Source organism: Malus sylvestris, chromosome 5 (genome assembly GCF_916048215.2).
Source record: "Malus sylvestris chromosome 5, drMalSylv7.2, whole genome shotgun sequence".
In the NCBI taxonomy this organism is placed as follows: Eukaryota; Viridiplantae; Streptophyta; class Magnoliopsida; order Rosales; family Rosaceae; genus Malus; species Malus sylvestris.
In genome coordinates this window covers 16,184,494-16,197,217 of record NC_062264.1, presented here as the reverse complement: position 1 = coordinate 16,197,217, position 12,724 = coordinate 16,184,494, and the positions used below count along the sequence as shown (strand labels likewise).

Below are 12,724 nucleotides of genomic sequence, written 5' to 3'. Positions count from 1 at the left end.
GTATTCAATTTTTTTTATTTAAAAAAAAATCTTATAAGGTTGAAATTGTCATTACATAGTAAAGTACATAAGTCATTTAATATTAAACTTTAACGTAAGGTGTATTTAAGGTTGTGTGGTACTAAATAAAAAAAAAGTCAATTTTCATTGTGCTTTTTATATTTAAAAAGAAAATATAATTATGCGGATTGCATAATAAAATTTTTAAAGTGTCAGTAACAATTTCTAAAAAATAATTCATAAAATCTTTTATTTTGAATAAAAAAAAATTTGAAGAAGAAAAATGAGGATAAATGGGGCAGCGGGAAAGATGGGCCACACCGTTTCCCTCCTCGTAATGTTGAGTAATGTATAATATCGCTTGTAACAGATTGAGAAAAGGAAAAAAAAAAAAAAAAAAAAACCCCATGGCCATATTAAAAGACATCAAATGTCAGTGTTTTGATATATTGTTATTTTGGTAGTGTGAACCAAGAATCAGTTACCAACAAATTGCAAGATGAGCACCGATGTCATGAGTTTTTCACATAGAAGGGGTGAAAAGACTTGGCTGCCCCTGTTTAAAAATAATACCAAATTGCAGCATCCGACATGGTAAGTACACTTTTCATGCTCCAAAATTTCTTTTCTATCTGCTACGACTGTATGTATTGCTTTGTGTGTAATAAAACGAAGAAACACATTTGGCGTCCCTTGCTGTCTAATTGGAAATAGGGTTACAGAAAGATCGATATCCGGAGCATTTTATACGACTTAGAGGGCTTTCTTTACTTGAAAGAAGTTGTTTCGCTCCTTTTGTGCAGCATCAACGTCATCTGGAGATGCCACTGCAACCACAACCCCTTTGTCTTTGACCGCGTCGATTGCATTTGCAAATTCTTTGAAGTCCTTCAAGCTGTGGGATAAACGAGTTAAATCTTGAACTAGGTAAAACATTAACAGGCATGGCCTTATGTTCTCGTACCAGAATCTAAATATGATAATAAAATACTTAGGTATGATAAAACAAGCATCATGAGAGCTACCTATTGCCGAAAAATAAAAAGGGACAGTTTAGTTTATCACGATGACAACGATGGAATAACAAAAATGGTTCTCCTAATCAGTTTTTCTGCCGTAGTAGTGTTATATCCTTGGCATGCCTTACGACTTGAATAACAAGTTCAATCATCAACCAATGAACAGCATCTTTACCTTGTTGACAGTATCTCTGCTCGTCTGATTTGCCTTTCTTCTTCTGTGATTCCCACTAAGTATCGGCACAAACTGCAGGAGAAAAAAAAGAGGAAACAGGTGAGGAGAAAAGATTTAAGTCTTCTGGAAACAAGAAGTAAATTCAGAACTAATCCGAGACCGCCAACAAACTATTCTGGCAGGTCGTATGTGTAAAACTAGATGTGGTGGCGTACACATTATTGTTTCAAGCAACAATCATTAAAAGGTAAAAATATATCATGTTCTCTTCTGGTTCACAGTGGTCCTCGCATAGATCTCCACTTTCCAACAAGCCAAAAGTTGATGTCAACATACCTACTATAACCTTTGGCGTCAGGAAACTGGTACGAATCAACGTCTCCGATTGTCCCAATGACAGACTTGGTAAGAGTCTCATCATCCATTTCTAATTGTCGAAGAAAATCCCCAGTCCCATCATATACACCAAGTGTCTTTAACAAGTTGGGGTCACGATAAGATAAGAAAGAGAATACTCCTACATAAAATTTCACAAATTTAGCTCCTAACACAAGCAATTAAAACTCCATGAGAACATTTAACAAGAATTTTTACCTGAGTGACTATCAAAGTCACAAAACCCTCCGTATGCTCCTCCACTAACTCTTACACGATCCCACAACCATGTAGTACTAATGTATTTGGAGATAACATGTGCACTCCCACTCAGCCGATAACCAGTGTCATAAATGTTACCAGCTTTTCCAACATAATTAACCTGTACAACATAAATAGCTTAAGAATAATTGCTCCACAAAACATTCAAAAAGGACCATGACAAAAAAGTATTTTTCTAACCTGAGTAGGTATTACAATGGCTTCATTTGCTAAAGGTAGTCGAGCATTCCAAGTAGCAGTAGCAACAGGAGAGTTATTAGGCAGCAAATCAAGAAATTTGCTCACAAACTTCTCAGAGCTGGTAAGATTCTTCCCTTCAGCAGTCATATTCACTATGCAACCTTGCCTAGAAAGTAGGGATTTGCGGATCTCCTCGAGAGACGAAGAAATTCCATCCCAATCTTGATCAACTTTCTCTTCAAGAGCTTGAAGAAACTCCAAGTAACTAAGTAGACAGAAGATATGAATTGCATTGTATCAGAAAGTATGTTGGTTGCACTAAGTTTCCCTATTCAATGTTGTATTTAAAGTGCACTTCACAGAGGAAACGTAAAAAAGGACATGCAAGATTAGCACAAAAGACAAATCACTTATAAATTCCTGGTCCAACCTGACACCACCCATTTGTTCAGAAATCCACCCCGCAGTATTTAGTTTTGCATCCATCCTTGCAGCAGCAATTCCATGACCACTACCTCTCAATCGGTTCTGAAAACGACATAACAGAAATATTACACTTTGATAATTAATGTCAAGGATCAGTTCTGATTAACCTTATCAAATACAGTTTATTATATACCTCCATTCTAGCTTTGCTTTGAGAGACAAACTGCTTAAACCGCTGCTGGTCTGTAAACTGGACTTCTTGAAGAACACAGTTGAACTGAAATAACATGAATTACATCAAACCTTGCTTAAATTTGCAGCAATACCTTAAGCACCAGACTACAATACTAATCTAGAGGTAAAATAACAATTATACAGTCCGTGACTCGGTAGGCACTGCGATTACAAATATCCCGCCATGCAAAAGGGAAAAAAATAAGGAAAAGTATGAAATTGATCATTTAGTATGTGTATACAATCCTTATAAAGAAAGGATAATTAAATCGTAAACAATTTTTTCTTCTAAATTAAGAAAAAAGCCTAAAATTTTGTCTGTTTGATTAATTGAACAATGGAATTTTGCATAGGAATAGGATACATTTCAAATGAAAGCATGGTATATAGAATGGAAACAAGAGATTTAATCTATAGAATTTACATCCACTAAGATAAAACTTAAGAAAAAGCAAAGATCCTCCTTCGTTTTTTTTTGGGTCAACAGCCTCAAGTAAGGAAATCCTATGTTTTTTCTTCTGAAATAGTTTTCTAATGTTTCAGATAAAGGAGTTTTGTCTAATTGTTGGTTTCTCATTTACGCGTTGTACACTTGGCTTGTGCTAGGTGGACTCCTTGCATATCTCCTTTTGTAATTTGTTTCTCATTAGAGTACAGTAATTGATCCTATCTAGAAAGAAAAAAAATTAGAGTCTTATTAAAGAACCAAATATTGTTTTTCTAAGTTATTGTTCAAGTGATGTACTACATCTAAGTGACAAGCATTTCCCAATTTGACAGAATATGGTCAACTCAAGCCTCAAGGTAAACTTCGTGAAAAGTCATGAAGTTAAAAGCAATAAATACATGAAGCCCACTTCATATTAATTATTCTTTAAGTAATGAACGGGAATGTCTTATTGGCCAACTCTAAAAAGAAAAGGAACAAAGTATACCAGCTGAAATAGGTCATCAGCACGTCCTGCCATGGCTTTTCCTCGAACAATTATATGGCTACAGGGTTCCTCCTTGCCCCGTACAGATGATGTCATTGGATAAACTGATATTCCTCCAGTTTTCCTTCCAATCAACTGATTAAGTTGCACAAAACTTAAGTCTTTTGTGCCCATCTCTAACAATGATTGGCTGTCAAAAGAAGATCATGATACCGTCAGGAATACAATCTAATTTCCTTAACTTACCCCAGAAAATAACATTCTTTAAGGAAGCAACTTGTAAAGCTCAACGGTTATGGTTACACTATTAATGTCAGTAAAGAAGCAGTTTAGTGGGGTGTGAATAATTTTCATAAAGCAACGTTGCTGCTGCAACACTATTACTGCTATCCATACTTTGCCACTAAATAGTTATGCATTATTTATTGTCTTTCCTTTCGTAAATACAATTTGTCGCTGTGATTAGGGGCATGAGCATGAGTGTCGTATTCGAAAGTCACAGGGTAGTCCACGAAAACATGTAGTCTTGTGTGTTTACTTTATCAATAAATAATAAATGTATACTTCAATATAAGAGTATGCTGGCATGCACAATAACCACAGTAAGTAAAAGAAAGTTCTCATTCTATAATTTTGCATAATTCCTATGCATTTCAATGTGTACCCTTCTTGTGTCTCCAAAAGTGTGTCAGGAATGGGAGAACTGTGTTCCTCACTATTCAACATGCAAGTTATCACCATTGCTCATGTGCTATACAAAATTCAGTGTGGCCTTTAAGACTGACATGAGTCCGAGAGTTGACTACAGATTTTCTTCACTGAAAGACTAATAGAACAACAGGAGTCAATGAGAAAGGGCATGGAACCAGCATGGCTTGTTGACTAATTTAAGGGAAGTCGTCGGGATTGGGGATCAAGCTCAGACTTCTTTTTCTTAATCAGCGATGGCCAATTAAATCTAAAGAATGGTTCTGCCTAAGAGGAAAGAGATACCAGATTGGTTAGCCATTGTGTGCTTTACCTTTGATAACAGAGATGCTATAGTAAGTTTTATTTTGCTTCTAGAGGGGAGAGTTTCAAAAATTAAAACTTTTGGATAAAATTGTTAAATCTCCAAATTTAAATATGGGGAGGACCAGTTAGTACATGCTCGAAATCCCATGGAAAATTAGCCAAACTCTACTTTTGAGGTTTTTCAGACGTAAACCTTTGTTTCAAGAAAAGTTTGCATCATGTTATGTCAAACCAAAGCAATGTAGACATTAGAGTGAATCACTGGAAACATCTTACCAAAAAAGAGGTACCAAAGGAAGAAGCTCTTGCTTTAGTGAACTCATATTGAACACAACTTCAGTGTACAGGACATCATTTGTAAAGAGGTCATGCTGCAGAACTTTCACACCATTGATATCCCCAACCTACATTTAATAGATAGGTGCTTTGTTATCCATTTCTTCCAAAGGAACTAGTCCAAAAGGAAATTCTCAGAAACTTAAAACACAAGAAATTTAATGTGATGGTAACCTGTGTGGGGACACGAGTAGGTTCCTTTGGAATGTCTTGCAGAGAGAGACTTGGAACACTTCTCAAAGCTTCCGGAGGGTCAGGAGTTTCCTGCCTCAGTCGCAGCTCGTGTGTAGCACGAGCTAGCTCAGCAAGATCTTCTTCTGTCATACCTGATTTAACATTTTGCAAGATTTCTTTCTCAGACTCTTCATCACGAGAAGCTTTCTCTGGATCAGGCTGGCAAGGAAATTACTTGTTAGGAGTAATAAACAGGGAAGAAAAGTCTCGGGAAAAATATATATAATTCATTACCTGCATTTCTACCACAACTCTATGGGGATTGTTCAAAATAAATTTCTCTATTAAGGGAGAGAAAACAGCCTTCGAGCCTTCAGCTTCTATCCTGGCTTTCAGTGCCAGTAAAGGTTTCTCATACTTTAATGGCCCAAATGGATCCATATCATATATCCATTTACCCTTTAAAAAGAAAAACTTATATTAGTCTCTGATCAAGAATAAATGGCCAAAAAAGATGCCATACACTTTATTGAGAAAAAGAAAAGGAAAAAACAAAACTCAAGATGGATATATATCTTACCATGGACCGGAGCATTAGTGACAAACCACGAGGAAATGATCCTGTGTTGTTTTCCCTCAGAGAGAACTCAATCGTATTCATGGATGCTTCTACAGCTTCTGTATCAAAACCTTCCTCTGCCAACTTTTTAAGTGTACTCATGACTACTTCTTCTACCTTTTGAATGTCACCTTCCGAAACGCCCTTCAACCCAATACTAAATTGGGGTTGTAGGAGCTCATCTTCAACTCCACCACCAACTATGGCCTCTCCCAAGCCACTCTCCAGCAATATTTTCCTCAATGGAGAAGCAGGCGTTCCCAACATAAGATGATCCAGAAACCCAAGCGTAAGCTCAGTCTCCAAGTCTAGGGGATTCTCAGCGAGCAACCAATTGAGGCATACCATGTTTTTCTTCCTTAAGTCACCACCTTCACCAGCAGGATATTTCCCAGAAATCCAAATTGGTTTGGAAAATAGTTTTTGCGGTTGAATTCTTGATTCATTTGGAGATGAACTTGCATCGAACATATCTAGGTACTCTGTGAACCGGAGAGAAGAGGGATGAGATGCTAGAGATATATCCCACTATAAAACTTATATATCATTTATAAAAAATTCTGGGTCATCAAACTGAAAAAGCAATGACAAAAAAAATGAAAACCTAAGTGATTCATGGCTTTTTGCAACTGACATCTATTCCGTTGTCTAAGATTAGTAACTATATTTTAGTTCTTCGACCCAAATTGGTTAAAAAAACTGAAATAAAGGAAAATTCTGTTGACATGCAGGTTTGGTAACCTTGATACAGAAAAGGAAAAATCATAAATTGCACACTACTAGAAGAAATGATAAACAGTAACAAGACACACTAGCGCAACCAGCATATAATTTTCATGGTTTCAGTGGCTAGATTAGAATCCTCAACAGTTTCTTTATAGAACTATAGCTTCTCATCAATCTTATATGGGAGGACTCACTCAATCTTTTATGGGAAAAGGCAGAATTAGTCATACCTTATAATCTAGTTAGCAAACCAAAGTAATTAAATGCATGTATAATGAGATCCGATTTAATACCACTCAAAATGCGCAGGCGTTCCATTGGATCATCATCTCCATAAAACCAGATCCTGGCATTGCTGGGATGGTAATATTTACGGTGGAACTCCTGTAGTATGTTTGCGAATTTAAATTAAATATTATTTAAGAAAAACGTAAAATATAATCAACATATGCAAACTCAAACACGAGAATCAGAAAACTTGGCAGGAATGTGTTCACATTCAGATGAATATGCATATGAGACAGAGACCACGGAAAACAGAAGGGAACAGTTACAGCGCTACTATTCAGAATATCAAATATCAAAGCACTAAAAACCCTATTAGAAATCACAATGTGTGACAGACAAAAAAGCTCTCTCAAACAACAAAAATCTTTTGTCCAAAACCCTTTTGCAATAAAATTGTAAATACTATCATTCTACAATAAATGACATTGGAATGCATACTTTAAATGGTTCAGAACTTCTTATGGTTGGTCAGCCGAATACAATGAAGACAACATGCTGAAATTTTCCAGAGCATTTCTTTAAAAATTGCACAGAATGTGACTATAACAGGAATGATGTGCCAAATTGTAAATTCTACAAAAGAATTAAGATTCTAAGCTTAAAAGGTCGTACCTAGTGCACAAGGCTCCCGCTTTACGCAGGGTCTGGGAGAGGTGAATGTCGGCTAGCCTTACCCCCATTTATGGAGAGGCTGCTCCCAAGTCTCGAACCCGAGACCTGCCGCTCATGGGCGAAGGCACTTGCCATCGCACCAAGTGCGACCTCTAATTAAGATTCTAAGCTTACAAATAAAAAATTTAAGATTCTAAGATTACAAATAAAAAATTTAAGAAATATATACTACGACCACAACACGTAAACAGTTACAGTTACATTTACTTTAATATAGTATTCTGAAAGACTAGAAAAATATTCTTCTTGGTGAACACAACAAACCTTGAACTCATCAAATGTCAGTTTAGGAATAACAGTTGGATCACCTCCACTGTCAACACCATAGGTATTGTCCGGAAAAAGAGCCTGTAGCACATGTACATGACACAATTACAAATGGAAATGAGATGTATCCTATCAAAGTATTTTGAAGGGAAAAAAACAAAAAGGCGATGTCAAATATAATACCAAGTACTCTAGTCCTTCACAAAAGCTATGTGCCATTAAATGTTCAAGTCCTATAATCATCCATGATAACATATGACTCTATCTTAACATGTGAATAACATGGACGGCTGTGTAAGTGTGTATACCCCAGAACGTATACCCCAGAACAAATGGTCCTTAATGAACTCCCACATTCATAACTCCAATTAGTATCAACATGGTGAGTGCAATGGTAAATAAATTTGGAGCCAGAAACAATGTTCCATTGTATTGAGCAGATAACCACATAGAATTGAATACTGATAATGTTAAATGATTTGTCTGATTTATAAAACATTTATAGCTCAAACTGATGTGATCAAACAACAGCCTGCCACAAATTTTCCCCAACAACTTACCACAGTTGGCCCCAATTAAACCCTCTGTGATATGTGATTCAAACAACAACATAACTGGATCAAGTACATAAATTCAAGTAAATGTTCACATTGCGATAGTACCATTAAACCCTCTACAATATGATTTGTACCATTGGGCTGCATAAATCATTCAGACTCCCTGGGAAAGAATAGAATCGAAGATGGCTGAAGCTACAGTTATGCCAAACTATTAAAATAGTTGGGCAGAATAAGAAAAGAAAACTTACCTGTTGAGCAGTCCGACCAAGTATATTATCGGGCTGGGAATAGACCCCTTTCATCTCATTAAAAACAACTCCTGAAATTAACCACAGAAATCATTTAAGAAGAAATAAAAGTAGCTCAATACTTGGAAATCAATGGAATTTATAACCATGATACATCAATTTCTTTTCCAAAGGTAATGCAATTCCAAAAAAACACCAGAGAACTAGGCATCTCTATAAAGTACTAATAGGCAACCTTTATAAGATATATCTTCAGAAGGATCATTGAGCTCGTAATGCCAACCCTCCTGTTGGAAAGTCCGGAAGTCCTCCACACATTTAGGAAAGAAGACGGCATCCAGATATACATCGACAAGGTTATAGAAATCCTGATACAAAATGACAACGTGTTTTAGTACAGCATCCAGTGTAGATATAACACATATCACAGTGTATATCCTTTCCATTCCAATTCTCGACTCATTTTTACCTTTGTATTTGTGGAAGCAACTGGGTAGCAAGTCCTATCCGGATATGTGAATGCATTCAAAAACGTATTCAAGCTCCCTTTCAACAATTCAACAAATGGTTCTTTCAAAGGGTACTTTCTTGATCCACACAGCACACTGTGTTCCAGAATGTGAGGGATCCCAGTGGAATCATTCCTGCATCAAGAATTAGATAAACAAGGGTAAATATCTTGATCGACAACAAAATAAAGGGGCCTTTGCAATCACTTCAAGCTACTTGATTTACATGACAAATCTTCATTCTTCGGTAGGTAAACCAATTAAACACATAATGGGCAGAAATATAGTGCTGTAATTCGAAAAAGCTAAATCCTCACAAAGGAGGTAAATTTAGCAAGATTACTCACGGAGGGGTCCGAAAAACAATGCCGAAAACCTTATTCTCGTCGTCGTTGGACACCGAAATGACTTGGGCACCGGTCTTTTTGTGCCTGAAAAGCAAAGCTTTGGATTTACACTCTCCAATGAACTCCTCAGAGACCTTCTCGAACCCGAGCTTTTCCACGACTTCATCTTGCACCCCAGAAAACTCTACACACACGAGGGAAAAAAAAAACCCAAATTAAATCACAAAATTACAAAACGGGTATTGGGTAGCTAGGGGTTTGACAAGGAAATGCACCTGAAGGGGACTGAGTGAAGGGGGTGGCGACTGCACGCGGGGAGAGGGAGGAGAAGCTTCTAGCGACGTTGGGGGCAGAGGAGGGGAGTAATCTGCTGGCGCGGCGGAGCAGGGAGCGTCTGCGGGGGTTGAGAATCGGACGGTGGCGGTGGTTTCTTACAGCAGAAGCTGTGGAAGAAGAAGAGCGAGATGAGGAGAGGGCGAAGCGTCGGGAAGAGCGGAAGGAGAAGAAGAGGCGGTTGCTGGAGGCGAGAGAAGAGCGAAGCAGAGTTGCTCCCTCCATAATTTTTGTGGTGTCGTCGCTTCTGGTCTGATAAGAGAGAGAGAGTGACAAAATTGGGGTTTTAATGGCGTTTTGTTTTTTGGATTGAGAGGGAAATAAAAAAAATATCTCAAGGTTAGGTTAACGTATTGGAGTTGGGGGGGGATTGGATGGGTGGTATGGGGAGGGCCAACGTTCTTTTTCTTCTTCCTCTTCTTTTATTTTCCTTTTTTCTTGCGTAGAAAGTTGAAACTATTTTTTATCTTTTGTATCTTTTTATTTTTTGCTTAATTCTTTGTTTAATTCTTTGTTTAATTCTTTGGTTTTTTGTTTGTTTCAATCACATCTCATTATTTGATCGTTTGTCTGTTGTGGATTTTTAAATTATGGTTTTCGCTATGAAACCTATAATCTTTATTTTTATTTTTTTTTGGAAAACTGGAAAATTTATTCCAGGGCCGACGGCCAAACTAAGATACAAAGAGGTCCACCAACAACATAAGTACAAATCAAAACATTGGACCTCAAAAGCCCACACAAAAGAGCCCAAAACACAGCTTGGGGCCCAGAATAAACACAGAGAAAGCTAGAACATCCTAGAACCGTACGGTCCCCGCCGTCGTAGGAAAGCTCCAACGCCACCATCACCTGCTGCCCAGCGAACCAACCAATCAAAACCCCGGTGATGAAGGAAACCATTGCACCAGCACCCTGGAAACAACACCACAAAATCCACTCCCACAAATCCAAGGAACCCGATGGGAAAACACACCCCATCAGAGAGAGCACCAAGAAGGGCAAAGACGAGGAAGGAGGTGGTGTGAACACCCGAGCAAGAGCTCTACTCACCTTCCAATTAAGCCGCGACACACCTCGGTCAGAAGATGGGAGTGCAGATCGTGGTTGCGTGAGGGGAGGGGGCGAAGTGGTCTGAGAAGGAGGGACGAAAATGAAGGGGGAAGAGACAGAGATGGAAGGAGCGAAAGGGAATCGGAATTTGGGGCTCAGATTGGGGAAATGGATAGGAAGAGGGGATGGAGGACAAGAGATCGGGAACAAAAGCAGGGAAAAACGCAGGTAGGAGAAAAGAAAAAGAAAAGGAAACAGGGGGTTGCCACCAACCCTAGCCATAGCTAGGGCCGGCGGCGAGAGGGAGAGCGGAATCGGAAGTGAGACGCGCACAGACGGCGGAAGCAACTCTCAAAGAGAGAGAAGGACTCTCACCAGGACGGGAGAGAATTCTCAAAGGCTATTGAAACCTATAATCTTTGACAAAGAAATTGATCTCATCGTTATGTAAGGTTTTTTTTATTAACATTTCACATATTGTTGAATACACCCTACTTAAAAATGTAATACTAAACAACTTGCAACTCTAATATGAAATGACTATTTGAGTCCTCATAAGTACTCTTACTCTCCATTGCAGAACAAAATCTTAAAAACACAAACAGGTTGATGAAAAAAATATCTTTTGCTGAACTAAACAAAAAATTGAGTTTTGCTCTTCTTTCATTCGTTGGTTTTCACATTCAAGAAACTATTTAAATAAGGGAACTTTAATGAAAAGCACCCGGTACTGTTTATTTTAACGAAAAACCACATTTTTACACTAAAAAGTCAATCTTGGTACTATTCACTTTACCCTTTATTTTGTCCTTATCATTAAAACTCAAAGTTTTCAAGCCATTTTTATTAGTTTTCCTTTTAAATAATGGAATAAAAATTTGACTTTTTGCAAAGCCATGCTCTAATTGGAATCCAAGAAATAGGAAGAAAACTGGGGAACGTTGTAAAATTTTAAGATGTAGTAGTTAAATGCAATATTCTTGTGGTTGTTTGATGAAGAAATTCAATGTTTTTTGGCTGGTTGGAACTAACATGACCTTATAAGAACAATTCCTACCATTTGTCCATTAGGCTTTTTAGAATCCAACGTGATTGTTCAAGAAAATTTGACGGATGTTTATAAATCAAACGGCAAGATGAAAATTTTATACCACAATTTAATTCATTTTTCTTGTCTTTAAAATGCGGATTATTCTTTTGTTTGAAATAGATGAAGAGTTTGATGTGTGGTTAATTAGTTGATGATTGTGGGGTGTGGAGTGTATGAGATGTGAGGTGTGGAGTGTATGAGATAAGGTGTGAGGGTAGTATTGGAAAATACGTGGGGTGTGTTAAGAAAAATTTTAATTTAAAAAGTAAATGTGGAATGTATTAAGTATATAGGGTGTAGTCAACAAAATGTGGGGTGTTAATAAGACAAGTCATTATGTAATCACTAATTAAATAATCTTTGCATGCCTTAGGGTTTTTCCATAAGAGAAGTGATTTTCATACGTTGTTTATAGTTTCTCACACACCCTTCTTTATTTATAGTCATTAGATTGAATAAATCAAACAGAATCATTGGCTAGGATTAAACAGAAGTGTTTAAGAGGCTAAAAAGGGTAGAAAAATCACTTCCTTTCTATAAACCTATAACAGTGTCGTCAATCTACAATGTTGATGAAACTAAAGGGCAAGTATTGATTTGAACCAAAAAATTAAAAAAAATAAAAAAAAATAAAAAGGGCAAGTATTGATGAAAACAAATTATATACTTCAAAACTCAATGAAGTACATATAGCTCAGTTCCACAATCCTTGCATATTAGGCCCATCCAAATATTATATGCATACCTAACATAAACAAAATAAACACAACATAAAAAGGCAAAATAGATTAACTACAAACAATACATCCAAGGAGGCCCACATAAATTTAAGCCCAACAGAAACAAAAAAACAAGGGGTTTT

At 37.1% G+C, this 12,724-nt stretch overlaps 1 protein-coding gene across 1 annotated transcript; it reads right to left on the bottom strand.

Moving 5' to 3' along the window:
• Positions 1-414: 414 nt before the first annotated feature.
• On the bottom strand, positions 415-10,050 carry LOC126621897 (presequence protease 1, chloroplastic/mitochondrial-like). Its single transcript, XM_050290513.1, has 19 exons — positions 9,662-10,050; positions 9,387-9,570; positions 9,000-9,174; positions 8,766-8,898; positions 8,531-8,601; positions 7,720-7,803; positions 6,789-6,879; positions 5,731-6,251; positions 5,445-5,609; positions 5,151-5,369; positions 4,917-5,044; positions 3,627-3,816; positions 2,651-2,734; positions 2,462-2,559; positions 2,032-2,296; positions 1,789-1,951; positions 1,531-1,711; positions 1,195-1,266; positions 415-895 (listed from the first exon to the last, which is right to left on the bottom strand). Exons 1-19 carry the CDS (start codon positions 9,942-9,944, stop codon positions 754-756), a joined length of 3,249 nt encoding a protein of 1,082 aa, XP_050146470.1. The 5' UTR covers positions 9,945-10,050; the 3' UTR covers positions 415-753.
• Positions 10,051-12,724: the final 2,674 nt, after the last annotated feature.

Bases quoted from the DNA above. Each gene is read 5' to 3' on its own strand.
- LOC126621897 (XM_050290513.1), bottom strand. From the start codon at position 9,944: ATGGAGGGAGCAACTCTGCTTCGCTCTTCTCTCGCCTCCAGCAACCGC. The intron at 2,560-2,650 runs GTATATAATAAA...TGTCGTTTTCAG, and splicing joins AAAGCAAAGCTAGAATGGAG to AACCGATTGAGAGGTAGTGG. The intron at 2,297-2,461 runs GTTGGACCAGGA...CTGTCTACTTAG, and splicing joins GAACAAATGGGTGGTGTCAG to TTACTTGGAGTTTCTTCAAG.